The sequence below is a fragment of the Pelmatolapia mariae genome, linkage group LG23, assembly GCF_036321145.2.
Source record: "Pelmatolapia mariae isolate MD_Pm_ZW linkage group LG23, Pm_UMD_F_2, whole genome shotgun sequence".
NCBI classification, from domain to species: Eukaryota; Metazoa; Chordata; class Actinopteri; order Cichliformes; family Cichlidae; genus Pelmatolapia; species Pelmatolapia mariae.
Genome location: NC_086246.1, coordinates 44,645,914 through 44,673,160, shown reverse-complemented (window position 1 = coordinate 44,673,160; position 27,247 = coordinate 44,645,914). Strand labels below are relative to the sequence as shown.

Here is a 27,247-nt window from a genome sequence, read left to right as displayed (position 1 = left end):
TTTTTTTTGTGGTTCCCAAACCTTTTGTGGGATCTCCCACTTCAGAAGTCAGCAAAAGGTCGTGTTCCACTCATGGGTTTTATCCCACACAAATCTTTATCCGTTATTAATAATATACAAGGAGCCAATCTGCATTTTACTTATGCATATGCAACACCCATGCACACACGCGGTGTTTCAGTTTCTGGGGGCGGGCCCTACAGGGCAACACTGCCACCTGGTGGCTACCTGGCTGTCATGCAGGAGGAGGAAGCGTTTCGGAAGTGGACACGGCAGGGCACAGAAGGAATCGAAGAAAAGGGCGGAGGAAAGGGAGCTTCCGAGGGGGGTTTAAAAAAAAAAAAAAAAAGAGAGAAATCACCGCGACTTCTAGCACCTAGCCAATTTACTAAGACCAACTTTCGTTTTGAAAGACTGAAGGGACAGCTGTGTGCTACGTAATCTACAGTGAACGGCGTATGAGCATAAGGTAAGTCTGCTCGGTCTGTACCCAGTAAACACAACAGACGACGTACTGTGTGCTGCTAGCGGGCTGCTTTAGCTAACACGCACAACAAGGTGTACAGCGGTTTGCTAAACGACTAGCTGTGTTGTCACGGATGTGAACGAGCCCGTGGTGACCTGGCAGAAATGAATAACGGGGGCAGTCTCCGGTAGAAAAGTGCCTTTCTGGTATTTTAGGTGTTTTTTATGCGGGCAGTGCTCGCCAGCCGTTTCCTCGGTGGCTGCATGAAAGAGCAATTGTATGGGAGACGCCGATGCCTGCGTGGCCAAACCCGTGTCGTTAGAGCTTATTAACCGGTGTTTTTAATGTAGCTCGTTCGTGGCCAGTTTGTTGTCATTATGTCACAGCCTGGTAACGTTAACCTCGGCTCGGCAGCCACAACGAGAGCAACAGAGGCAGGTAAGTGACGGGCAGGTGAACGTGGCAGCTGGATAATTTAACTGCTGTGGTCCCTAACGCCTCGTTTGTGTGTAGCTGAAGATAAAGGTTTAGGATTAGATGAACATCACTGTGGTTCAGGAAACTCCTCTCTGCGTTAAAGGCAGAGCCACTGTAATGTGTCAACCACCAGCAGCAGCAGCAGGAGTGGACCCCCTCTGCACCACAGCAGGACGACATGTCCATCATTTCTTCAGTGAGAAAAGGCAGGTTCAACAACAACACCCCGCCACCACCCTATCCCCTCATCCTCGTGCAGGAGAGGAAGGGATGTGAACCACCTTGTTGTAAACGTGGTGCTTCACCTTTAACAAAGCCCAGCTGGCAACAGCAGTTACAGTAAGTAAGCTTTGCTGCTGGCACAAAGCTTACTTTTGAACGTACGCACACATTTCCACAGACCAGACTCTGCCATCGTGATGTAGTTGCACATTCTGGACAGGTTTCAACTGTGCTGCAGTACTGGGTCATCCTCTGCCCTGAGGGGAACCGAGCCAGAGAGGCAGCGAATCAATCAGTTTTCTCTTCACATATTATTGACAGTACATCTTTCATCTCTCTCTCTCCCTCTCCTAGTTCTCCTGCTGTCTCCCTGCTGGTGACTGCCTGTTTGCTTAGACTGCAGCTCCAGGGAAAAGGCAGAAAAGCTCCCGTCCTTCAGACAAGTTGGTCTTACAGTGCAGGCAGGCGGGAAGGTGACGGTGAGCTGCAGGGGCCATGCATCAAGGGTGAGGGGTGTTCGCTGTGGGGGAAACGCACAACTACAGGCAAGGAGGTCAGGGCCGGTCAGTGTGGAAATGAAGCTCAAACAGCGCATGGTGGTGCTGTGTGCCGTGCTCCTCCTGCTGGGCCTGGCCAAGATCTTCCTGCTGGATGGAGGTGAAGGAACTGCAGCCAGCCGGCGGGACCTCAGAGCGTTTCGCAAGGTCAGGATGCAAGTGGGCTGTTTCATGTTAAAGTTGCGATCAGAAGTTTCCACTCACCATAGACATGAATGCTATGGTAATTTAAATTTTTTTAATATTACTACTTTCTTGGAGCTGTTGTTTTTACAGGATGGAGTGATTGTTTAGCATACGTCTTTAATGACTTTAAAAAGGAACTGGATGCTCAAGTTTAAATTTATTTGCGATTTTTTTCTAATCCATACAAGGTTGAAAGCATACATACAGGCTGAAATGTGTACATACATTCACTTAAATAATTAATTAGCTGGTTCTACGGTGTCTTTTAACTTGACAAGGCCAAGGCCTATAGACTGGTAGTTTCTCTTTGCCATCAGAAAAAGGATTTTTTTGACAGCACTCATTGGATTGACTAATAGTCAGAACACTGGAAAAGTCTGAGGAACTCAGAAGAAGAATTGAGGATTTGTGAAGTTGGGAAGGTCTTCTGGAGATTCCATGATCGTTAACTGCAGGTGGATGTGCAACTAGAGGTTATTCAGGTGTATTACCACTTTGCCATCATCTGAAAGAAGATCCGAACTGTCACCTTCGCACGAAAGGAAATCTGTTAGGATGTTCAACAACAACCCAGGAAGCCTGCCATGCACTGGAAACTTCCGGAACACACTTCTGGAATGGCCTTCACAAAATCCCTACCTCATCCCTGTTGAAAATTTGTGGACGGGTCCAACTTGATAAAATGAAAACTCTACCAAGAAGAGTTAGTTTAAAACTTTTTGATGGTTACTAAAAGCCTCTGGTTGACATGCAAGTTTCTAAGGGACGTTCAACAAAATATTAGCCAAGGTGTATGTATATATTTGAGTATATATATGTCTGTATGTATACTTTTAATCCTATGTGGATTAGAGAAATTCCAAAATAAATAATTCTGGAAAAAGAACAGCTCAAAGAAATCATTAAAAGACTTAAATAACTGTGTCGCTCATGCCCATGATGAGTGGATGGAAACTTTTGACTTTTACATTAAAAAAATGTGCTTTCATTGGGATCAGTAACTGGGTGCACAGTCATAGCCAACAATGTTATAAAGCATTCAAAATATGCTGGTCTTGTTTAAGTATTAATAAATTAAGTTGCATTATTTAAAATCTTATGTTGTCTCATGTGATGTGTTATTATTACTCATCCCTCAAAGATGGAAGCTGGTCTTTCACTGTCTCGGGGCGCTCGCCTTACCAACACCCTCCAGTCTCCATGGGAGATAGCAAGCCAATGGGTGGGCCCCAGAGAGGTGTACCCTGAAGAGACTCCAGAGCTGGCTGCTGTGCTTACTTCCCTGAGCTCTGCCAGGATAGAGCGGGCAGATGTGGGCTATAAGGGCACACAGCTCAAAGCCTTGCTGGTGCTAGACGGAGGACAGAAAGTGGTCTTCAAACCCAAGAGGTCAGGCTTAAAAAAAAGTCAAAGATTGATTTATTCTTCTTACTTTTGTTTTATTATTTATTTTATTTTTATTTCCACCCTCGCTCAGGTACAACAGAGACTATGTGGTCGAAGGAGAGCCATACGCAGGCTATGACAGACACAATGCGGAGGTAGCTGCTTTTCACCTGGACAGGTTTGTAATCATGGTTATTTGAGTTCTTTGTCATTTATTTTTTTTAAACATTCTGTGGTCTGTCAAGAGTGTAATAATCTTCGGTCCTTTTTTGTAATCTTCGTCCTCTATGCAGGATCCTTGGTTTCAGGAGAGCACCTTTGGTGGTTGGTCGATACGTCAATCTGCGAACTGAGATCAAACCTGTGGCCACAGACCAACTTCTCAGCACTTTTCTCATGCAGGGTGAGTATCTGTGACCTACTGTGTCTCCTTTCAGAAAACAGAATCATTGACATAGCAGACAGGAAATGTGGTTGAAGGGTGGACAGCTGAAAGTTTCATTTCACAGATCGTCTACTTTTCTGATAAATTATAAAAGAGTGACATTAAATAAAGAGTGATGCACTAACTTTTCTACTTCGGAATTTTCCCTAACAATAAAACCTGTAACGTGTGCGTGCGTGTGTGTGTGTCTTCGTCTTCTTTAAACAAGACCAGAACCAGAAAAACTGGAACACTATGTGCTCTATTTCTCCATTGTGTTTTGATGTCATCAACCTGCCACCTCCTCTCTCCGTTTGACACGTATACAGTGTACAAGAAGTGACACATTGGACATATAAGGTCTTGATGTAAACGGAGATGATCAGGCCCCATCTTAAAGTAAAGACCACCCTACACCAATAGAGCACTTCACTCTCTGACTGCTGGTTTACATGTCATTCCTAGGGTATTTAAAACTAGAATGGGAGGCAGAGCCTTGAGTTTTTGGGCTATTCTTCTGTAGAAGGAGGTCCCATTTTAGATTTGGGAAACGAGACATCCTCTCTACTTTTAAGATTAGCCTTAAGACTTTTCCTTTTGCTAAAGCGTACAGTTAGGGCTGGGTCAGGTGACCCTGAATACTCTCCTAGTTACACTGCAATAGGCTTGGCTGCAGGGGGGCTTCCCATGATGCACTGAGTGTTTCTTCTTCACTCAACCTCTTTTCACTCTCTATGTGTTTATGCACCTTTTTTTTGCATTTAATTATTAGTTATTACTAACCCTGAGCCTGGTTCTGCTGGAGGTTTCTTCCTGTTAAAAGGGAATTTTTTTCCTTCCCACTGTCACCCAGTGCTTGCTCATAGAGGGTCATCTGAATGTTGGGGTTTTCTCTGTTTTATTTCAAGGTCTTTAGCTTACGATATAAACTAGCGTGAAGTGTTCTAATTTGGCACAATATACAAAGGATTTTATTTATTTTTATCTCAAATTACTGCGTTAAAAATGCTACAGAAGGCTCCAGCAGCACAGTAATAATAATATGGACGGCTCTGATTTCACTCTATTCATAAAATGCAGTAAATAAATACCCCACTCATGAATGTTGACTTTCGTAGAATGTTTTTAGCCTGATGTTCGTCTTTTTTCCTAACAATGACTTTATTGAGGGCAGTGCTGTTGCTGCCCATCATTCCACCATCAGGCCGGGGTCTTTCTGTGTGGAGTTTTTACATGTTCTCCCCGTGTTTGCGTGGGTTCTCCCCGGGTACTCCGTCTTCCTCCTACAGTCCAAAGACATGCAGTTAGTGGGGATAGGTTAATTGATGAATCTAAATTGTGCATAGGTGTGAATGCGGGAGCGAACGTGAGTGCGAATGGTTGTCGGTCTGTGTGTTAGCGACCTGTCCAGGGTGTACCCCGCCTCTCGCCCTATGACAGCTGGGATAGGCTCCAGTGCCCCCCGCGACCCTGAAAAGGATAAGCGGAAGCGGATGGATGGATGTCTTTATTGAATTTTCATTTTCTACAACCACAAACAGGAGAACAAGACTTGCATAAAAAACCAATTTAAAAAACAAACAAACAGTCTTGTGTTCACAGACAGTTTTCAGTATCCTCTTCAGATAAGTCGGTATTTTTGATTATATCCATAAATGTCACAGATACATGCCCAGAGATTTCTAGCTTACCTTAAGAACATAAATACATTTTTTTTCTCGTGGCAGGTTTGATTGTATTTTGTTTTGCCCTTTGAATACTTTTTGGTCCATTTGTTTTCTTCTGTAGCATTGCTGTAATTCTTTTTGCATTTAGCAGGCCACCAGTAACTTTTCACTCTTACTATATATATTTTTTTCTGAGTATAAACCAAACAGCTAAGATTTTAGATCCAGCAGACGTTTAGAAATGTTTCTTCCTCATTACAACCTTTTTGACAAGATTTAGTGCACCTGGACACAATTACATTCACCGTTAGCGAGTTATCGCGGATCGCCACATGTGTGGGGCTGGACAGCGCTAACGCGTTAACGAGCTAACCACGCTAACGTGTCGATGCCGTGCAGCCCCACGCACGGGACAATCCGCGATAACTCGCTAACAGAGATTTGTCGCATTAGTGCGGGTATGGCGTTAACATCATTTTAACGAGATTAACGCTGACAGCACTATTTTTATTATTTTTTTTATAACACAGGCTATTTTCCAGTCTTACCAATTCTAAATCTTCCCTCCATGTAGCAAACTTATACAAATTTATATGAATTTTCCACTGATCATTCAAAATAGACTGATAGCAATTTCCTTTAATGATCTCTTATAATAAGTTTCTGAATTTGTGTATACGCTCAGCCGTCTCAGTTGAAGACACTTAGTGGAATGTTAATGTTTATTATGAAGTTTATATTTGATTCTCAGCTCCTAATGCTAGGCTTTTACTTTTTTGGCAGTTTGCATTTACTGTTTAAATATCATAAAAGTGGTGTCAGTGAAAATACTGTTGCTGAACAGAATGTGTCAGTACAATGCCATTTTAATTTTCTGTTAAGCTTAATTTGTGTTCCATTCCAACGACTTATGGAAACCCCCCTTTGGCTTTTTGCCAAGGTAATCATAATGATACAAACTTCCAGATCGGTCTACAAAAGAGTCATCCACTGACTCTGTTAGTACTGACAATGACTTCCACTCCTACTTTAAATATTTTCATGGTCTTACTGCTATGTACACACAGTGGTGATCATTCAGGGTCAGTGAACAGCCTGTTTATCTTTATTGGCTGTTACAAGTACAAAATCCAGGTACTTGTCATGCGCTACTAATACTAGGCTTTCTTGTAATGTTTTTAAAGTGATCTAAACTCTTTGTTGTTGTTTTTTTCCTTGAATTTCCGAAGACCTATTAGCTTGGTATATCTCAGCATGGTATGCAGTGTGTTCTTAAAAAAAACACTAAGGAAACTGGACAAGTGGAGGAGGAAAAAAGAAGCGACAGGCCTAAAAACCTATATAAAGTAGATGAACAGGATGTAAACGTCAAGAAACTTGATTCATCTACTGAAACCGCATTAGAAATGGTCTCAGTGGAAGGGTGGCTGTCAGGAAGCCATTCTTATGAGGGGGGGCAGGGAGGGGGGGCACAAACTACACAAGTCCAGTAATTACTGTAATGACTTTTTTTTTTTTCTAAATTCAAATTGGAGGTGGTCAGAAGAGAGGTAAAACAGTACTTTTACTTAAAAAACAGTCTTTAAGTAGTCTTTTCTAATGGGGCGTTTGCTTCAGGCTTTGCTGTGTACTTGGTCATACCGAGTGTTGACTTTGAATTTCATTAGAAACTATACAAATTCTGTTTTTGCCTCGTGTACTGTATTTCCATTTGTCTGCACATATTTCAATATAAAATGGGGCATATTTTCAATTTTCCTAAGAAAATGTAAAGAAGTGATGTTGGATCAAGACTTTTTGGACAATATTGTATATACCAATGCTTTTCAGTGGGAACACATGCACTTAAAACAGCATATAGGTATATAAGTGGGTGATCTGAAACTGAATGAGTGAACACGGGTGAAGAGTCAGACGTATCTTTGGAAGGAAAAAGTTATAGCTTTTTATCAAACCCCCTGTCAGCAGATTTCAGCATGTGGAAATGTGATCTTATCACGTTCTACACAAACAGAGCACACTTGTCAGATAAATGTTGTCGTGAAAAAGCAAAAATGAAAGCTCTCTGTATCACATTTGTATTTATAAAAATTTGCCATATTCTTGTAAACTAGTGAGAGACTGAAATAGATTCAGCCCACCCTTGCTAATAGTGTTACCCACATTAGCCACAGGCAGGGAGGATAGGAAAAATGATGACTGTGTGTAACCATTATCCTTTTTTGACATAGCTGAGTGATATGTCACGACTGTTTTGGTTTGGGTTTTTTTTGTCTGTGTGTGTGTGTGTGTCTGTGTGTGTGTGTTTTTTTTTTTTTTTTTTTTTTTTTAAACCAGCAGTTTGATAAAGTGACTTTGCTGCTGTGAATGTTGTGGTGAAGATACGAATCATCACTTCTGGCCAGAATTTTTTTCAGATAAAATCACAACACAATGCAGAAATGTACTAATTTGACATTTAGCTTTAAGATGGCATATTAGGCTTCACACACATACAGCTTTTTGCACGACTAATCATGTGGTGGGCTAAATCTGTCAGTTGCAATTGTACCGCAAAAGATTTTAATATAATCTTTTGGCCAGATCGTCCAATGCTAAATGCGGTGTTATTGAATGAATAATTTTCCTTTATTTGACTCATTTGTCCACTTTCTTTTTCATTCTGATTTCAGTTTTTACTCTGTAAATCACTTTTGCTCTCATTCTCACTCACCTTTCTTGTATTTTTTTTTTTTTTTTTTTTTGTGCCTTTTGCACTCAGAGCACTAAACAAGGACACGGTCCTGCTGAGTCCAGTCTGCTGGTGTTGCCACATAGTCACATGAAATCAGATCAAATTTGTTACTGTCCTTTTCTAATTGGAAGATGAGAACCAGCAGAGATGATTGATAAATTGGACGCAAAGCCAGACACGCCTTAAAAATCTTTTGTAAACTGGGAACTCAACACATTTAAGCCACAAAAGTCAGTTTACCTACCCGTGAAAGCAGATGTACGGTGTTTTCTGCTTTGTTTTGAGATCTCAAATGTGATAATTTATTAGTAAGTAATAGGGCTGCCACAAACGATTATTTTGATAGTCGACTAGTCACCGATTATTTTTGCGATTAGTCGACTAATCAGATCATACATCGATTGGACATAAAACGTACAGCTTATTGCACCAGCATGCATTTGCTCTTATATAACTATTAGCTTACAGCTTTAAGTGTTTAAGGTATGTGCTAACTAAAAATAAAGACAAGGTGATACTTTATTAAATTTTAATGAAATTTGCAGATTGTTTCGGTGAAGTTTAATAAACTCCTTGCTATCTAAAATATAACGGGACACCGGAGTAAATTCTCGAGCATCTCACACTTCTGATAATCAGTTGTCTGCTTGACGTTTATTCAGCTCTGTAAAAACTATAACTTTAATCTCAGCCAAACCGATTTACTCAGGAACAAATAAAATACAAAAAAAAGCCAAACAATAACATTTTCAAGTTATCTAAGTGACTTATATATGTTTAACCTGAGTAGCGAAAGACAGCGGTGGGTTTGAAAATGATTTGCCGGGAGTCCGGTGTTCTCACGGGCTCTAGTGAGCCTTGCCCCCGGCTAGCTATCGAGCTAGTGGGTAACAGACGTCTCCAAAAACGTCGGAGCGCTTTTGAAAATATGTGGTGTCTTGATAAACTGAGCAGATATTTGAGGTTTACACAGTTACATTCTCGCCTGAAAATATGTTAAACGTTTATTTTGTGACCCAGAAAGAATAATAAGAGTAATATTAAAACTAACTAGCTGCCGCCATTGTTAGAAACTGAGCTGGGCTGCGCTATGAATTCTGGGACAGAGCTACTTCTTCTTCTTCGGGGTTTAACGGCAGCTGGCATCCTTGTACATGCAGTGCTGCCATCTTCTGTTTCAGTCCGTTATTACACTCTTAAATCCTGCTACTTATTCCTGCGTCTTTTGTGGTCTTACAAAGCTTCAAACGACGCGTCGACTATTAAATCAGTCGTCGACGATTTTGATAGTCGACGTAATCGTGACTAGTCGACTAATCGTTGCAGCCATAGTAAGTAAGAGATAATCTGCTGCTATTTCCATTTTGAAGGTACATTTTGTTGTCCAAGCAAGTTAATGGTATTTCAATAATGAAATTCTACAAATTAATTTAAAAATTCAATTAAATAAAAAACAAAAATCAAACATCTACATAAAGTATTCAGAGCTTTTGCTCAATATCAAGTCTGACCTCTGGCTGTGTACTCAAGGATGTTCACAGAGTGATCTCATAGCACTCCTTTGTTATATTGACTGTGCTTTGGGCCTTTGTCCTGTTTGAAGATAAAGCTTTTCCCCGCTCCAAGGTCCAGAGAGCTCTGGAGCAGGTTTTTGATCAAACATGTCTCTACACATTGCTGCATTAATCTTTCCCTCGACCCTGACTGGTCTTTTAAGTTTCTGCTGCCAAAAATCACCCCTGCCATCCGCTGCTGCCACCACCACCATGCTTCACTGTAGAGATGGTATTGACCAGGTAAGGAGCGGTGCCTGGTTTCTTCCAGACATGATGCTTAACCAGTGAGCTAAGTCTTTTTCATTAGACTACAGAACTTTGTTTCACATGGTCTATGAGATCTTCAGGTGCCTAAAGGCAAACTTCAGGTTGACGGTTATGTGCCTTTTACTGAGAAATGGTTTCTGTCTGGCCAGTCCATCGTATAGGCCGGATTGGTCGAATGTTTCAGAAATTATAGTCCTTTTGGAAGGTTCTCCTTTTTCCTCAAAGCCATGTTGGAGTTCTGATGAATGAATGAATGAGCATCTGGTTCTTGGTCACCTCCCTGACTAAAACCTTCTACCTTTATTACTCAAATTTATTGGGTGGCCAGCTCAAGTGAGAGTTGTGGTGGTTTTTTGATTTCTTCCTTTTATGGATGATGGAGGCCACTGTGCTCACTGGGACCTTTGGTGCTGCAGAGTTTTTTCTGTACCCTTCCCCAGATCTGTACCTTGATATTATCCTGTCACTGAGGTCTACAGACAATTCCTTGCTCTGACATGCGCTGTCACCTATGAGACCTTATCTAGACAGGTGTGTGACTTTCCAAATGATCTTCACTCAACTGAATTTACCACAGGTGGACCTATTACCACAGGTGGGCTTGGACGAGTTAAGTTATGGAAAAATCTACAAGGTGATCGGTGGAAACAGGCTGCACCTGTGCTCAGTTTTAACTGTCATGGCAAAGGCTGTAAATACTTACTGACAAAATGAGGAACAAGTCAACTACTGTAAATACTTTCTGGAGGCACGGTATGTTTTCTCCACGTTTGGCATAAATTTAAACTTGGATTTTGTGGATACAGTAACAAAATGTGTTTACAGACGGACCATCAGGCCATGCACTGATTTCCACTACTTGGTGAAGTGATTATAATGGTTTACCACTGAGGTTCAAGTTTGGTTTTTGTTTTACTCCCTCATTTAGCAATTTAAAAAATAAATGGCTGCAGTTCATTGCATTTGGGCATGTAGATATTGTCACCTGCTGAAGTTCAAATTAAGCATGTAAGCTTGTAAGTGAAATGTAAATGTAAAATGTAAGTTCAAAATAAGCATGAATGGGGAGGAGAGAGCACCTTTAAAGTTTAATAAACTGTTCATCTACTGGGAATTTCGCAGAGCAATCTCTAGAGAAAATATCCAGTGATTAACAATTCTCACTGGATTTGCCTTGTTGAGGTCAGAGGCAAATGAGGAGACTGCTGTGAAGGAAGGAAGGTAGCAGTTACTAACCAGAATACCATAACCAAGGTATTCTGAAGAGGGGCACATTTGGATTGTAGGGTCAGAAAGTGGCATAAACAACACAAAAGCATGGATGCATCCTGATATATATGAACGGTGATGGTGTAATGGTGTTGAGATATATTCTTGGCAGCGTTTGGGTGCCTTATGCCTGAATTAGGCTGCAGTTGAAAATCTACATGAAAACTTAAAACGTTGCTAGCGACCCCTCTTAACGTACGCCATAACATTCCACGCCAATCAGAGATGTTGTGGGCTGCATCGACCAGATGTGTTACATTCCTCGGGAGGTATGTCAATGGCATAGAGATATACTATACTGTACAAGCTTCTTTAACATGACTGCACTACATCAGTTCTCTATCCAGCACAGCACCTTTAGGATTGTTGAATCTATTCCACATAGAATTAAAGTAGTTTTGAAGGCAAAAGGGCATGCAGCCCAGTGTCAACAAGGCACTAGCAGAATGTCTTTATTTGTGAAAGAATAAATCTTTCTGGGATTCTCTTTTTCTATATATCCAGTCATAACCAGCAGTTTTATTACCAATGTCCCAACATTTCTTTTCATTTTTTAAGCCACTTATAGTGTTTAAACAGCTTGGAAGTCATGTATGTTGGCAGTATACAACTTCTTTTTTTTAATGGGTAATCAATTCTAAATTAATAACTAAATCCCAACCATCTGTAGTTTGTGTGATAAATGACACTGTTTCTGTTTGTAGTTATTTATTCATTTATTTATTTATTTTCTTGCCTGAAAAAAATCAAAATTAGTCTTTTATTACCAGCTTTTCAGGCCATTCATGTAGTTGGCTTTGTAATGTAAAGCCAATTCTTTCTTTCAATGAACTCATCATGAGTCGTCTCAAAAGGTACAGCATAAAAGCTGCATACTCGGGGCAACGGCAGCTACACAGATGTGTCATTTACTTCTTACTGGTGGTCTTTAATAAAGGAGAACTTCAAAGAGTTGTTTGACGCTAAAGAGGCCTGCCCCCACCTTCATGTAGTCATGCATGAAGTTTTGGTTTTATTGTCCAGATTTGTACAAACATTACACATTTTCTGACATCTTTCAATGGAATTTTGTTCTGTAGGAAAAACCCGCTAAAAATTTGCAAAACGATGTCTCGATTACCAAGAGCCGCTGTGAGAAAATATTAGCCTTTGATGTGAGTGAGCGAAACATTTACAGCTGCATCAGCAAACATAGATGTTAGAAGAAGTCATTATCTGAACATCTATTAGAGTTGAAACCACTTCCGTGTACAAGTTTGATCTTGTAATTGAGATAATTTGTCCTAAGAATTCATTGTCAAAAGCTGTCTTAAATGAGCTGAGTACACAAACATCACCAAGTGTTAGATTTTTTTTTTTCTTCACAAAGCCAACTTTGAGCAGACAGAAGTGGAGACAGTGTTATTTAATCACACACCATCAGTTCACAGTGAATTAAACATAAATGTGCTTTAACTAAAATGTTCACACCCACGTAGCAGCAGATTTTGCATAGATGGTACAGGTAAAAATAACAGCAGTAAATGAACCACGTCATACAGCAGCTGTTAGCTCAGACCTTGACATAAATGGAGATAAAATTGGACCTTTGAACATATTAACTCAGTTTTTATGTTGTGCTTGTGGAATGAAATCCGGTATGATTAGTGTGAACTTTGTATCATATACGGGGGAGTTGATGAAACAGTCATGGCATTACTGGTACACAGGTGGGCATTTATAAATAATTAAAAAAAAAATTTTTTAATTATATGCATTTATAAGTTTTTGCTTTTGGGAGTTTTGTTTGTTCCATTTAGTTTTACAATAGTAGAAAAAGAAAAGCTTAATGTGACCTTGCAGATAAGTGTAATTCTCTTTGACACTGATTCACACATCCAGCATGAAGAATACAGTTTTATTAATTTATCTTAATTTATTTTAAAGCAAGAAAAATAAGGGATTTTTTCCTTGTGAGTTTTGTAACTTGCCATGTAAAAGTGACATTAGAACATGTAAATTGTGTAAATTGCTTTCAATCAGAATCTAGAGTCACATATAAACTCACCAGCGATAAGCTAGCACTAGGTTGGACTCCCTTTTTGCCTTTAGGACTGCCTCAGATCTTTGTTAGATAGATTCAACCAGGTGTTCAAAACATTCCTCAGTATCACACAGTTTCTGCTGACTTTTACCGGTGCAAATCTCTCGTTCTACCACATCCCAAAGGTGCACTATTGGATTGAGATCTGATGCCTGTGGAAGCCAAGTACAGTGAACTCAATATCATGTTGAAGCAACCAGTTTAAGATTATTTGAGCTTTGTGACATGCCTCGTTATCTTATGGTAGCATACTTGGGTAGCCTGTAAGTTTGTGTCCATGTTTTTTTTTTTTTTTTTTTTTTTTTAAATTTCATCTTTTTTTTAACACCTCCACCATCCAAAATTGCAGCACAAATCAGATCAGGCAACATGGCAATCTTAATCTTCTGGCAATCTTCTGTCCAGTTTTGGTAAGCCTGTGTAAACTGTAGATTTTCTGTGCTGTACCGCAAGATCAGCTTTGGGTCAGGAGGATAAGAAACTAGCTTATAGGTGGCTTCTAAGCCCCCTTAATCTGCTTTCAATGGTAGTTTCAATAATATTTTAAATATTCAGAACTTATTAATACCAGACTCTAAGACCAACCGCTTTACCGCTTTGGTAGACTGAAATGAATATTTTAAAGTGCTCTGCAGTCTTATTGGTATCTCTTTGAATTTCTGCAGAAATTTCTTTTATGATTTGCCTGTTAGATACCCAGCAGAAATTAATCAGTATGTTTTTCTGGTTTTAAAAGTGAAAATGGATTCCTTGTATTTCATTTGAGTGTAAATTAGGGTTTTGAAATGATTAGGAAAAGTATACCACTAATACATTACATTGGTGTGAATATTTGAAAGGTCATTACATTTGAAACCACAGAATAAAGTTCAAGTGGTTATCTATTTATGAATCTGTCTGTGCGTGCTGTGGGAATGCATGTTCTATGCAGTTCACTTTTATTTCTTTCACTTTTCCTGAGAACTACCTAACAGTGGTTTGTAGACCACTGACAGCCTGTGTCTAGCATTTTCTGCAGAGTCCCACAATTTTTAATATGTCCCAACAATATTTTCACGGACCGTCCTTTAAGGTGTCGCGGATAAATGCAACAAAATAAAACCAGTACCAGTACCCACAACCGAGCCTCAACTCTTGCAGCCTGGTACTGGTCTGTGGCCCGGGGGTTGGGGACCGCTGCTCTAGTAAAATCATTACAAAGTAACTGGAAAAACAACACATTTTGTTTATTTTTTTTCGTACTGAAAAAAGCACAGCTATATTACGAAATCATATACATTTATTGAATTGTCTGTTTATAAAATGGGTAAGAACAGCTTAAGAGATTTTACAGAACATGCCTGTAATTTTCTTTCTACATTCATTCAGTATACTGTCATCACAAAGAAAGACATCAGTACACCTCCTTGGTGGCAACATGATGTTTCCTTATGCAAGTCACAGTGAGAAGATCAAATATGCTCTCCTCTTCTGTTAGTTTTTTTTTCATTATGCAGAGCCATCCACTGCGTTGAGGTAGTAAGCCTTTTCTGGTTTGCAGGCTTCCTATGTTTACATTCATGATATGATATTGCATTTTCATTTTTATTTATATAGTGCCAAGTCACAACAACGGTTGCCTGTATTTTGTAAGGTAAAGAGCCTACAATAATACAAAGAAAACAGAGGTTCGACAGTAGGGGGGAAAAAAACCCCTTTTTAACAGGAAAAAACCTCCGGCAGGACCAGGATCAGAAAGAGATAACAAAATGTGATATACAGGTCCTTCTCAAAAAATTAGCATATTGTGATAAAGTTCATTATTTCCTGTAATGTACTGATAAACATTAGACTTTCATATATTTTAGATTCATTACACACAACTGAAGTAGTTCAAGCCTTTCATTGTTTTAATATTGATGATTTTGCCATACATAACTCATGAAAACCCAAAATTCCTGTCTCAAAAAATTAGCATATCATGAAAAGGTTCTCTAAACGAGCTATTAACCTAACCATCTGAATCAATGAATTAACTCTAAACACCTGCAAAAGATTCCTGAGTCTTTTAAAAACTCCCAGCCTGGTTCATTACTCAAAACCGCAATCATGGGTAAGACTGCCGACCTGACTGCTGTCCAGAAGGCCATCATTGACACCCTCAAGCAAGAGGGTAAGACACAGAAAGAAATTTCTGAACGAATAGGCTGTTCCCAGAGTGCTGTATCAAGGCACCTCAGTGGGAAGTCTGTGGGAAGGAAAAAGTGTGGCAGAAAACGCTGCACAACGAGAAGAGGTGACCGGACCCTGAGGAAGATTGTGGAGAAGAACCGATTCCAGACCTTGGGGGACCTGCGGAAGAAGTGGACTGAGTCTGGAGTAGAAACATCCAGAGCCACCGTGTACAGGCGTGTGCAGGAAATGGGCTACAGGTGCCGCATTCCCCAGGTCAAGCCACTTTTGAACCAGAAACAGCGGCAGAAGCGCCTGACCTGGGCTACAGAGAAGCAGCACTGGACTGTTGCTCAGTGATCCAAAGTACTTTTTTCGGATGAAAGCGACTTTTGCATGTCATTCGGAAATCAAGGTGCCAGAGTCTGGAGGAAGACTGGGGAGAGGGAAATGCCAAAATGCCTGAAGTCCAGTGTCAAGTACCCACAGTCAGTGATGGTCTGGGGTGCCATGTCAGCTGCCGGTGTTGGTCCACTGTGTTTTATCAAGGGCAGGGTCAATGCAGCTAGCTATCAGGAGATTTTGGAGCACTTCATGCTTCCATCTGCTGAAAAGCTTTATGGAGATGAAGATTTCATTTTTCAGCACGACCTGGCACCTGCTCACAGTGCCAAAACCACTGGTAAATGGTTTACTGACCATGGTATTACTGTGCTCAATTGGCCTGCCAACTCTCCTGACCTGAACCCCATAGAGAATCTGTGGGATATTGTGGAGAGAAAGTTGAGAGACGCAAGACCCAACACTCTGGATGAGCTTAAGGCCGCTATCGAAGCATCCTGGGCCTCCATAACACCTCAGCAGTGCCACAGGCTGATTGCCTCCATACCACGCCGCATTGAAGCAGTCATTTCTGCTAAAGGATTCCCGACGAAGTATTGAGTGCATAACTGAACATAATTATTTGAAGGTTGACTTTTTTTTGTATTAAAAACACTGTTCTTTTATTGGTCGGATGAAATATGCTAATTTTTTGAGATAGGAATTTTGGGTTTTCATGAGTTATGTATGCCAAAATCATCAATATTAAAACAATGAAAGGCTTGAACTACTTCAGTTGTGTGTAATGAATCTAAAATATATGAAAGTCTAATGTTTATCAGTACATTACAGGAAATAATGAACTTTATCACAATATGCTAATTTTTTGAGAAGGACCTGTACATATATATATATTTTTTTTTAACTTTAATTCAAGCAGTTAACAAAGTACTGCATTAACTGGTCAGGTCCCCATTTTCAGAGGCTTAAAAGTAATTGGGCAATTGACTGAAAAACAGTTTCATGGCCATGTGAGATTTACTACAAATGCGACTGATAAAAGGTCTGGAGTTGATTCTAGTTGTTGTTGAATTGGCATTTGGTATCTTTCTTTCTGGGATTGTCTGCAGCCCAACAAAATTTTTGCTATCATGAAGATGGCAAAAAATGTTAACTGATTGTTGATTTGGCCATTCCTAGGTTCTTAAAAAGAATGAATGTACTAGCCAGCTAGCAACTAGCAAAAGGCTCGAAAACCACAGAAGACAATTGAAGTGGATAAGGACATGATTTCTTTGGTTAAGAAAATCTCCTTTGATACTCAATAAAAAGAAGGACAGATTAAACTTGGCCAGAAAACATCTGAAAAGATCTATCTGCATGTTTGTGGGTTTACTGCCTTCAGGCAAATCTTCAAATAATTGAAAGTATACTATACCATTCATCAAACATAGCAATGTTACAGAAAGAGCAGAAACATGTTACACGCATGTTTGCATGTATGGATCCAGACAACAAATCTTTATTCATGAGGGTGGTGATAGAAGCAGTGAGACGATATTTGAAGTATACAGGTTTATACTCTCTGCTTAGATTCAGATAAATACTAAAAAAACTAAACAAAGCAACCCAACAGTTTATGACAAAGAAACAGGATCATGTGCAATGGTCAGATTAGTCACTTGATCCCACCCCAATCATGCATGCTTTTCAGTTGATGAAGATAAATCCAGAGAGACCAACAACAAGCAGCATCTGAAGGAAGCTGCAGTAAAAACTTTACTGAGCATCTCAAGGAATGAGAAACAGCATTTGTTGATGTCCATGGGTTTTAGACTTAAGATGGAATTTTTGCAATGGAATTTTTTTCCCAAATAATAAAAACAATCCTTATATAGAAATTATGTTTGTCTGTCCAGTTAATTTTAAGCCTGTGAAGAATGGGGCACTATGCATTAAAAAATTCTGAACAGTTAAAGCAATACTTTGTTATAACCGCTGAATTCAAGGTGAGACTGCACTTCAGCACATCTTTTTCCAGTAAAAACAAAAAGTGTTTGGTCTCATTATTGTATTTGGAACTTTGGGGTCATGATCTGTATGAGATCTTAGCAGCGAAACCCTGTTTCACTTGTTCATGGTTTATTTTAGTGCCTGAAGGTGCTGACTAGCACTGCAGTTTCAGGGATGTTTTGATGGTTTGGCCCTAAGCAAAACTGCTTTGTCAAATGTCACTGAGGTCTTTGCATCTGAAAGCACAGGATAAGGTTGTTTGATTAATCTGTGTGTGTGCGTGCTCACACTTCATAAGAACTAACCCAATTAACCTAAGCATTTTGTCCCCCACCCACCCGCCTTCCACCATTGTGCTAGTTTTTACCTCTTTGTTTGCATCTCTGGTGTCACTCATGCCAAGCTGATTTGTTTTTATCGGTTCAATTTTTTTTCCCTGTGTCCCCAGGCAATAATACATGTTTCTATGGGAAGTGTTACTACTGTCGGGAGAGTGAGCCAGCATGTGCAGAGGGTGAAATCATGGAGGGGTCATTAACCCTTTGGCTGCCAGATGTCTGGCCACTGCAGAAACACAGACACCCTTGGGGACGCACATACAGAGAGGGGAAACTGGCAAGGTGGGTGTCAAGCGTGAGGCCCAAAAAGCAACGGTTTTTACAGTTAGGGGAAATCCTCTGACTTGAATTCATTCTTGTATTTCGATGTTGTTGTTGCTGCCAACATATTAAATAGTAAAATGTTCAGTTGCTGCTTGTTTGTGAGTCTGTCTGCCTTCAATTATGTCTTCAGTTACTAAAAAGCATGATGTGTTGCATGAAATCAGGTGACAGATTTGGCCACTGAGGAATATCATATTTCTTTGATTTGAGAAACTCTGCTTTTCCAGTATGTTTGCGTCATTATTTGTTTGTCCTGGGACGTGTTATTTAACTAGTTTTGGAACAATTAGCTGACTCTGGGCAGAGAGTATAGCTTTGCACACTTCAGAATTCATCCTGCTATTGCTCTCAGCAGTCACATCATCAATAAACACTAGGGGTCACGCATGCCCATACCATTACATTGCCTCCACCATGTTCGACAGATGATGTGATAGTTTTGTATCATGAGCTGTTCTTTTCCTTCTCCATACTTTTATCTTCCCATTTTTCTGGTACAAGTTAAACTTGGTTTCATCTATCCAAAGATTGTTTTTAAAATGTTTTATTTTTTTGTTTGTTTTTTCAGAGCTGTGCTGGCAAAATGTAGAGTATAATCAGTTGTTTACACTTTCTCGTAAACCCTCGGTGTTTCCATTCATGAAGGCATCTCTTGATTGAAGACTTTAACAATGATACGCCTACCTCCTTGAGAGTGTTCTTGACTGGGGGGTTTTCTTAACAAAAGGAAACAATTCTGCAGTTGTGCATTTTAGTTGTTTTCTGTGTTTTCTAAGGCTTTTTTGGTGTTGGTGAGCTGCCCAGTGCTTTCATTAATCACTTGTTTATGATCATTGTTTGTAAACTTGTACAATGATTTTACCACAAAGTTTTGCTCTAGAATAGACAGAGATTTATTTTACCTTTTCAACCTAATGATGGCCTCCTTCACATTTTGCTTATCTCTTTTTGGACCTTGCATTGACAGTTCAGCCAGCAAAATGATACCAAAAACAAGCTCAACTCCAGAGCTTTGGTGTACTTAATCTGGTGTGAAAAAATGAGTGAACAAGCTTCAACTGGCAATGAAAGCACTTGGTATTTTTGAACCTCTGTATGGAGAACTGTAGGGGAAAGTAGGGGAAAATTAGACTAGTTGATAAGTAAGTATTATTATTGCTCATAAATGTTTATTAACTCTAAATACAGCACGCGGGATTTCTACAGTCAGAGTAGATTACATCAGCAAGCTAATTATGATGCTAAACACAACTGATCAGTGTCATCCTGCAGTTAGATACATACAGCTGAATCAGAAGATTAGCTATGTGATCTATTCTTCACACTTAGCAGCCTTATACTCATGTGCAAAAGTCTTGAGCTTTTGCGCGTGCGCGCACACACACACACACTTTGTACAGTTCTAATGACCTTGAAAGTCAGTTTCTTTAAGCAGCCTTCATGAATAGTTCTCCAGGCTTCTTGAAGGACATTCAAAGCTATTCTTTGGACGTTTGATGCTATTTGTTCTGTTCTCTTTCAAGATGATTATTTTTACATAGCTATTGCCAGACAGAAACATTCCAGAGAGTATTGCGTGGTGGATTAAAATATGATTGTATATGTCTGCTCGTAAATCCATCAAGTTTTACATATGAGACATTGACCAAAAATGTCATTCATCACTCTGCCAGACTTGTTGCCACTTATTTTCTGTCCAGGTCTTGTGTAATTTTGTATACCTCATCCTCTTCTCTTTGTCGTCCCTTCCATGAGAATGGCTGCTTGGGGCTTCAATGAACAGTAGACGTATCAACTGAAATTTCAGATGCATCTCTGAGCGCTTTAAGTGCTCAGGTAGAGTAGAAAAGTGCTATATAAGAGCCAGTCCATTTACCATTTTCCATCTCTAAGGTCCTGCATCAGGTTTTTCCTGGACTTCTTTAGTCCTCCACATGTCCAGTTTTCTGAAATTTTTTGCAACGCTTTACACACCTTGCAGAGAGATGCCAAGTTTTGGGGTATTAGCTTTTTGGGCGTCACCTTGGTGGTGCATAAATACTGTTTCATGCTGTCAAACTGTGTTTTCTTTCACATTTATTCTCAAAGAAAGACACGATGACAGGCTGCTAGCAACAAAGTGCCTAAAAATAGCAAAGAACCAGTTTGATATTCTAAGTTGTCTTAGGTGCAGCGTGGACACAACAGTCGTTCATCTTGTAGTTTGTAGCCTTTTCAAACTCGAGTAAAAAGAAATGAGGGTTCACTCAAGAATTTTACACTGCACTGTATCTGTGTTTTGTTGCTAAATTCAAGTTAGACCCATTATTCCTCCTGTTTCAGTTTATCTCAGTCTATTCTATTACTGTAATATTGACAATGCAATGTCAAATGGGAAGAATGGTCCTCAAACCTCTTCTGGCATGCCATCCACTGGATCCCAACCACATTTCATCATTATCCCCCAAAACTAAAAAAAATGCCAGTTGAGTTTTAGTGAAGTAAAGTTCAGAATGATTACATTTGAAAACTGTTTAGCTGCACTTTCAAAAACAAAATCATATTCATTTGACTTAGTTTGTCAGTTTGTTGGCAGTTGTCAGTTTTTCCACCCAGTGGTCACTCATGTCCCACCTGCAGCAGCTTTATTTCACACCAGTGGGGTTTTCCAGATTGAAGTGGGGAACCGTTTTCAGTTTAACTGGCAGTTGTATGAAATTTGCAACAAATTCTGATTGAAACATTAACCTGAAAATAAAATCAGTGCTACAGACTTGCTAGAAGTTTCTCCACTTCAACTGCTGTATCTTTCCATGAAACAAAATACATTGCACTGCCCTTTCTTGTCAATTATTAACAATAAAAGAGGATCCAACTTGGATGTGGAACTTTTGGCATGTGGAACTTTTAGTGAAATAAAGTTCCACATGCCAGTAACAACACATGACTGCTGTATATTGAAGGAAATTATAAAGCTTGGTTTCACTTTCCTTTTTTCCCACCATGGTCATCTGTACCCCCATGAGTCGTTTTTGCTCCACTCATGGGGGCATCCCCACATTTTGAGACTCATTGACCAAAGGGAACCAAAACCAGGGAGTTGGCTTTCATTATGATAGGTCACTCTCACTGGTCTCAAAATATTGTGTGAAGGCCACTGAAAATAAGGGATTGTGTTGCCATCAATACCAGAAGTTTGATTGCATTTCAGCAAATTAACTCTACACTTTGACACGTGCATTTTCTTAAGTGTAAGTGTTGTTAAATGTTTCACTTTACCGGAGAACGTCTGGCGCTGCGATGCCGTATTAGTGAGCAAATTAACAGCAGTAAGAGAAGCAACCTAGTCTTATTTTTAGGATCTTTTCACTTTTTAATAATTCTGGCTACATTTTACCTGCTTTATAAAAACCTGAAATGACCTGAAGTGGTTTTTCTTTTCTTTTCCTGTGTGAGGGGCGTGGTTATGCACGCTCCCTGTTTGACAATATGGTGATGTGCGAAAATCTTACTTCAGACGATTTGAACGTGTGTTTATTTTTCAGGTGGGAGTATGACGAGAGCTACTGTGAGGCGGTGAAGAAGATGCCCCCATATGATGCAGGGCCAAGGCTGCTAGATGTCATTGACACGGCGATTTTTGATTACCTTATTGGAAATGCTGATCGTCATCACTACGAAAGTTTCCAGGATGATGGAGGTGCCAGCATGCTTATCCTTCTTGACAACGCCAAGAGGTGAGCTGTGGGTTTCGTGGTTTTTTTGTTTTTTGTTTTTGATAGTTAGTGGGGTGGGGGGGGGGGGGGGGGGTGTGTGCTCTTCATGAAAACAGGAATCCAAAATGGGACTTTCCCTCCTCAGATGAATGTTTACTTTTTCTTACTGGCTAGAATTACTTAACCATTTCCAAACTTAAGTGGGAATACTGTCCATCCAGTAAAGAAAAACTGCAAGTTTAACCAGAAATCTTGTGTAAAATTGCAGCTAATTCTGTCAGAAACAATAACTTTTGAAATAAATCAGTGTCACGGACTTACTGGAAAATTCTGCACTCTGTTCATAACAATAGTCTGAATATTTTTCAGACTAATAATTACATTTTCATTTTCAGGTTGTTTTTTTTTTTTTTTTTTTTTTTTTTTTGACGTTTTCCGGTGCTCGTCTTTTATTTTATTTTATTTCTTCTTCTTTTTTTTTTATTACAAGAATTCACTTATCACTATTGAAGCTACTTTATAACTGACTCATGAAGAACACCCACTTCCATGAAGTGAGGACTTTGAGATGTTAACCCGTCTTTGAAGTTATTTTTGTTTTTGCTGATCAAAACCCAGCAGTGGAAAATTTCTAAGCAGCATTTTTCAGTATTGGCAGGATGAGGTTAAGTGTGGTAAGAAACAAACCTTTTACTGGGAATAATGTATACCAATAGAAGTGCTGAGTAATTTCTTGTCTTTCCTTTTTTTAATGAAGAGTATAATCTATATTTTCTATGCAGTGAAAATACCCTGCAGCTGGTACTCTTTGCAGGCCAATAATGGCCCAGTTCTTGGATTTTTATTAGAACTCTTTCAGATTAAGCTGGAAGCAATGGATTCTTGCTCTCTGTCATATAGCTGACTAGCATTGGTAAGGCTAAGTGTGGAATTCATTTTAGTTCTTATCAACATGGTCAAAACAAACTACACCTTCTTTCAACAACACATGGCATATTATGGCGTGCCATTTATTTTTTCATTCATTCATTCATTTATTTATTTAATTATTTCACAAAAGCTAAGCTAAAGTCCAGAAACCGTGTTTAAAAACCTCTGTGCACGCCATCGTTCATTAGCTGGTTGAACCACTTCTAACGGCAAGTAGTTTTCTGTATGACTTTATCAGTGTCTTACCTCAACGTGCAGGAATTTGAGCCCACTCGCTTACCACATTGACTGAGTTTATTGAGGTTTAAATGCATTCATTTATGCCCAACTGGCCTAGCCCCCCCCTCCCCCCCAAACGCCCACCCCGCAGCATTTCAGTTTGAGGTCTGGATTTTTTGGTTACTGCAACACCCTGATTCTTTGAATTTTCGGCCATTATGTTGTAGAGTTGCTGCTGTTCTGCTCGTTGTGTTGCATGACCCAGTTTAGGCCAAGCGTTAGCTGTTGGACGGATGGCATCACCTTTGACTCTACAATACTTTGAGTCAAGCATGAACTCCTTTGTATACCAGTTACTGCTAGTTCCCCATTTCCTGTCATTGCCCCTCCACCACTGTGCTGTCAGTTGTTATGAGGTGTTTGTTCTCATATGCTATGCTTGATTTTCAACAAACATGGTTTTGTGCATTATGGGCAAATATCTCATTAAGTTACATTTACATGTAACACACTAATTGAGGCCTGTAGATTATGAGATGTAACGCTTGTGTTTTTTGCAGTTTGCTGCGACGCCCACCCCTGTTTCTGAAACACATATTTTGTTAAGTATTTTGTCCTGGTTCCTGTGATCTTTTTTTGTCTTTCCAATGATCGGCCGCAACCAGTTGCAGCAGATGGTAGCTTCTCTCTGAGCCTGGTTCTGCTGGAGGTTTCTTCCTGTTAAAGTGGAGTTTTTCCTTTTTTGAGGTTTTTCTCTTATACTGTAGCATCTTTACCTCACAGTGTAAAATCCTTCACGACAAATGCTGTGGCAAACTGGAGATATATAAATAAACTTGAAATGGAAAAATTACATTTCCCACTTGTGAATCTTTCTCAGTGCAGAATGATGGGCTTCAAATTGTTTGCAGATGGCCTTAAACCTTTGCCAGATTGTCAGGAAGCAACAATTTCTCCTAAAATCATTCTTGATGTCTTTCCTCCTTGGCATCACACACCCAAATTGCTCCAGACCTGAAAACTAAAAAACTTCTGGTTTTTTTGTAGGTGTTCACAGTCGCTGATGATCAGCTAATCAAGTGCATTTGACTAGCAGACTACTTGCCCTCATAATTTCTCTTAATTCAATAAGACACACACTGCTTCTGCATTCCACCCTAGTTTTTGTTGCATAAATGATGACACAGTGTAATATGTCAAGTGTTGTTGTTCATCTGAGTTTGTTATTTAAATAATTTTAGAACTTTTTAAAGACCAGATGATTTTGTTTATTATGTCCTGGTACATAAAACCTTGGAACTGAAAAAACTCTGTACATTTATTTTCACATTACTGTGTTACTGTATGTATTACATTCAAATTTAATTAGAAAAGGGCTTAAGAGCCTGACATTCTCAATCTTAAAAGTTGTGTGAATAGGAATAAATGCATTTAGCCACATTGCCAGGAGAGTTTTCACAATGGGATACACAGTTAAATCTTGTAATACATAATTTAACTGTATGTAAAGATATAAAATATACAGCTCCTGTTTGTTGAAGGTCATGCTAGTTTTGGACATGGCTGGACTCAGATCCAGACTCTGGTTTGGAAAGCTTTACGGGTTTTAGATTGTCCGAGAATCTAATAACTCCTCAGGAGCTCTTCAGAAACAGGGAAACTGCTATTCTAGCAAATTCAGTTGAGGTGCGTGCGTGCGTGCGTGTTTCTGTCATAGAGCAGACAGGCCTGGGGCTTCAAGAGCTTTATGTTGGGTTTTTTTGTAATCTTTCGTGATTTTTCTTTTATGTCCTTGTGCAGCTTCGGGAACCCAGCTCTGGACGAGCGAAGCATTCTTGCACCACTCTACCAGTGCTGCATGTAAGTCGGAGAATTGCCAAATACAATTTCCTATTTACCAGATTATGTTTTTTTCTACTGTAGTGTCTCTCCCTTTCTCGGTAGGGTTCGTGTGTCCACGTGGAATAGATTAAACCTGCTGCGAAGTGGAGCTCTGAGTTCAGCCATGCGACAGGCTCTGGCATTTGATCCCATTCACCCAGTCCTAGCTGAACCACACCTAGCAGCCCTGGATAGGCGTCTATCTGGAGTTATAGCAACCATAAAGCAGTGCATGGAGGCACAGGGCCCTGATAACACCCTAATAGAGGATCGAATGAACCTACCACATCCTTAAAAGGAAGGAAAGGAGAAAGGGAGGGGAAAAAAGCCAAGACTTTCCAGCCTGGACCTGGAGGGAGACGAGTGACCAAACAGATCAGCTCTGGTGTTTAAAGAAGGGACAGCAAAGTGACAGGGTGGAATAAATGTTTCTCCCCCCTTTTCCCTTCTTTGTAATGCTGACCACTTGCACTCGAGTGATTCTCTAAAAGGTGCAAAATCATGGGATTCAAAGAGTTGAAACTGTGTCACCGTTAACCATTTAAACTTTCTCTCAGGACTGTTGTGCACTACAGGACGTGATCTGCTGTAAGGACCGCTTCTTCTATTACTACTGGTTTAGATGACACTCATGCCTTGTGCCAAATCCTCTCTCCTGGTCACGCTTCTCCTTGACAGTCGGCTAAGGAGAAAGGATGGAGATGAACATATTCGAGAAAGGAGGAGGGAATGTTAAATTGAGCCTGTTGTGAGTTGTTGCTGGTTCAAGCAGTTTTGAGTTTACAGTCCAGGAAACTGAAAATGTTTTTCTGTAGAAATGACAGGAAATTAAAAAAAAATATTTTTTTGAGCTGATTTGTTTTTCTCCCTTTCCTCGAATTGAAAAATAACTCGAAGAAATAGAGAACTGACTCAATTCTGTGTACATAATCAAGTAACTAGTGATGTAGAATTATGAGACAAAAGAGTATAAATTTGTGGATTATAAATTAAATGATGTTAAAGCTGCGTGTTTGTGTCCGGGGGTACGCGTGTGTGTAGATGAATAACTGCCACATTGTGTCACTACTGACATGCCCGACTCGAAGGATCATGATGCAGAGGTCAGGTGTGTGTGTGTGTGTGTGTGTGTGTGTGTGTGTGTGTGCGTGCGTGCGCGTGTTCGTTCATCTTTAACAATAAACTATTGTCTATTTAATTCCGATTTCTCTCAGGCAAACTTTCTTCTCTGTGTTCAGTACTTGAAAGTTCAAATCCTGTGGTCAGATGTGTGGAAGGGACTTTCACTTTACTCTTACTAGTCTGGATATTTTTTTTTAGTCAGATTTGACCTGAAATGTGTCACAGGTCATATCTGGAACACACCAACATTCAGTTTATTATAACTAGTTTTGGTTTTCGTGTTGCCTCGTCTCACTTTCTGTAAACGATTGTTTTGAATTGTTCAAATTTGAATCACCTCTCATGTCCTAAATGTAGTTCAAATTTAAGGCAACAGTTCCATATTAGTCAAAAAAAACCAGTTTGTGTCACACTGTCTGATTTTTGTGCCATAGCTTTGATTAAAGGCTGGTTTCACTTATGGTGACCTTAGATTTTAACAGATATTGGGTTTTATAGAGCGAGTGCAGTTTGCACACATCGAGGGGAGAGAGGGGGGTATTTTAATGATTAAAGTGTGTGTGGGGGGTTATTTTCAGTTGTGGTTAGCACATCTGTGAGAAGTGAGTACCATCCATCCCCCTTTATTCTGTGATCCTCCGATGCTGTCAAGACTTCAAGAGCAGGTGACATGTCTGACTTGTGTTTTTGTTTTCAACTTTTCACCTTATATACACGCAAGAAAGCATTTAATCTCTGTTTGCTTGTTCTTTCAGAAGAAATGTTCCAGGGTGGGGGATGTAAAAGGATGTGTGTAGGCTTCTGATGATCGCACTGATCTTCATGAGCTTTTCTCATCCTTCTGAGAGCTGAACTCAAAATACCCAGCTTGTCCAAAAAAGAAAAAAAGCCCTCATCCCTCTGAATCTGATGCGTGTCGCCGCAGTTCTTTTGGTTATGGATTTCCCCATGTGCACATA

The 27,247-nt window shown here is 39.8% G+C and overlaps 1 protein-coding gene across 1 annotated transcript; it reads left to right on the top strand.

The window, feature by feature from the left end:
• Nucleotides 1-251: 251 nt before the first annotated feature.
• Nucleotides 252-26,710, top strand: fam20b (FAM20B glycosaminoglycan xylosylkinase). Its single transcript, XM_063467389.1, has 9 exons — nt 252-469; nt 1,520-1,869; nt 3,050-3,297; nt 3,386-3,472; nt 3,588-3,697; nt 18,228-18,399; nt 21,966-22,157; nt 25,086-25,145; nt 25,230-26,710. The coding sequence occupies exons 2-9, from the start codon at nt 1,741-1,743 to the stop codon at nt 25,459-25,461; spliced, it is 1,230 nt and encodes a 409-aa protein (XP_063323459.1). The 5' UTR covers nt 252-469; nt 1,520-1,740; the 3' UTR covers nt 25,462-26,710.
• Nucleotides 26,711-27,247: the final 537 nt, after the last annotated feature.